Below are 2,024 nucleotides of genomic sequence, written 5' to 3'. Positions count from 1 at the left end.
CAGACATTCTGAAATCTCTGGGAATTATGGTGCGCATTTGCACACGTACGTACACTTGCCAAATTATATGAACCCATTATTAGGAGCACTGGTTTGGGCCAGAAGTGCAGCACGACAGTGCAGAGAGAGGATGCGAATCCGTGTTTGCGTGGGCGGAAGCGGACACCGGACACCGCACCGACCGAGCCGTGTGTCGCCCGCAGCCCCGACCTCTCCAGCTGTTCACAGCTCGGCCCGGGCCGCCCATGGCGCTGGACGGACGCGTCCTCGAGATTAACAAAACCACGTCACGGGCGGTGTGCCCCGTGCCGCCACCAATTTACTACTCCATCGCGTCTTCAAGTTAACAATGCGATCAACTAAAGAAAGAGTTAACAATGCGATCCCACTACCGTATAGAAAATCTTCAAATGAGAAAAAGAAATGTAGATAGTCCGCAAAGGAGGTGTATTCGATTCAAATTGCAAGCATTTTTTTGCCTTTGCGCTTTGTTCCGTTTCCCGTTCGTGCAGATCGATTTTGCACTTTTAGAAGAAGGAAGAATCCATCTTCCTCCTCTTTAAAACTGTTTAGATTTTGCATTTGGGAACGCGTGCGTGCGTGCGGTGGGGCGCTGATCTGCATCGACCGATCTCCTTTGACTTGGCTTTGCCTTGGCCAGCCTAGGAGGATTGAAGGCGGGACTGGAATTAATGCGTGCGCGTGTGGGACAGACAAGTCAACGGCAGCCACACAGCTTCTCGCTCCCGCGTTCAGATCTCCGACATGACCGTTCGTGCCTCTGCTTCCCATCCGCCTCCTATATAAATCCCCCGCCTCACAATCCTTGAACCCATCCAAGTTAATCGCACCTTCAGCTTCATTCCTTCTCCAACCCACCCACCCACATCGACCATCTCCGTGCAAGCATCGAAGAAGAGGTAGCAGGATGGCCGGCGCCGGTGCAGCAGCGATCAGTTCGGAGCAGATGAGCGAGTTCCGGGAGGCCTTCGCCTTCTTCGACAAGGACGGCGACGGCTGCATCACGGCGGAGGAGCTGTCCACGGTCATCCGCTCCCTGGGCCAGTCCCCGACGCCCGAGGAGCTGCGCGACATGGTGCGCGACGTGGACGCCGACGGCAACGGCACCATCGAGTTCGCCGAGTTCCTGGCGCTCATGTCCCGCAAGGCCGACGCCGACGCCGACGCCGCCGACCCAGAGGAGGAGCTCCGGGAGGCCTTCAGGGTGTTCGACAAGGACCACGACGGCCACATCTCCAAGGCCGAGCTGCGCCACGTCATGATCAGCCTCGGCGAGAAGCTCACCGACGACGAGGTGGACGGGATGATCCAGGAGGCCGACCTCGACGGCGACGGCCTCGTCAACTTCGACGAGTTCGTCAGGATGATGATGCTCTCAGACGCCGACCAGCAGCAGCAGCAGCAGCATTGAGAGTTTGTCCCTGCCGAGATACTAGATATACAGTCCGTCCGTCCTTCGTCCATTTCTCGGTGGACGGACGGACACCTCTCTAATCCGCCCGGGGATAAGTTAGCTAAGCTAGCCATGCATGTGTGGATGAATGGATCTTGAATTCTTGATTGGTTGGTACAACTGTTATTGGAAAAGCTAGAGATTAAATAACTAATTGAAGAAGAAAAAACTAACTGAACGTGGTGATTCTGTTCCGTCGGCGCCAGCGGTGCAGATAATTAAATAATTTTCTCCAGTGATTATCCAACTCAAACCATTTTACTTTCTTTTTTCAGAATTACTCAAACCACTTAGTACTTATCGAACTCTAACCTCTGTAATCCCGGTCGAGCAGTGGCGGATACAGGCCTCGGGCGTGAGGCCCAAATGCTCTGGTGTGACTGAATGCATCCGGTGCAGCAAATGTCTTTTTACGCCTCGTTTTGCTCCCAAGAATTGAATTTGATTCATTTGATAGGATTCCAAATCAAGTTATATAGCACTTGAATTTAAATTCAATTCCAATATTCACGTGTCATGTGGAAATGTAAGTCATCCATTTTTCTAAACT

At 52.8% G+C, this 2,024-nt stretch overlaps 1 protein-coding gene across 1 annotated transcript; it reads left to right on the top strand.

Annotated features, from left to right (window-relative positions):
- The first annotated feature begins 821 nt into the window (after positions 1 to 821).
- On the top strand, positions 822 to 1,652 carry LOC119307452 (neo-calmodulin-like). The gene has a single exon (XM_037583529.1). The coding sequence runs from the start codon at positions 929 to 931 to the stop codon at positions 1,430 to 1,432; it is 504 nt and encodes a 167-aa protein (XP_037439426.1). The 5' UTR covers positions 822 to 928; the 3' UTR covers positions 1,433 to 1,652.
- The last annotated feature ends 372 nt before the right edge of the window (positions 1,653 to 2,024 follow it).

This window comes from Triticum dicoccoides, chromosome 5B (assembly GCF_002162155.2).
Source record: "Triticum dicoccoides isolate Atlit2015 ecotype Zavitan chromosome 5B, WEW_v2.0, whole genome shotgun sequence".
In the NCBI taxonomy this organism is placed as follows: domain Eukaryota; kingdom Viridiplantae; phylum Streptophyta; class Magnoliopsida; order Poales; family Poaceae; genus Triticum; species Triticum dicoccoides.
This window is presented reverse-complemented; position numbering and strand designations above follow the sequence as displayed.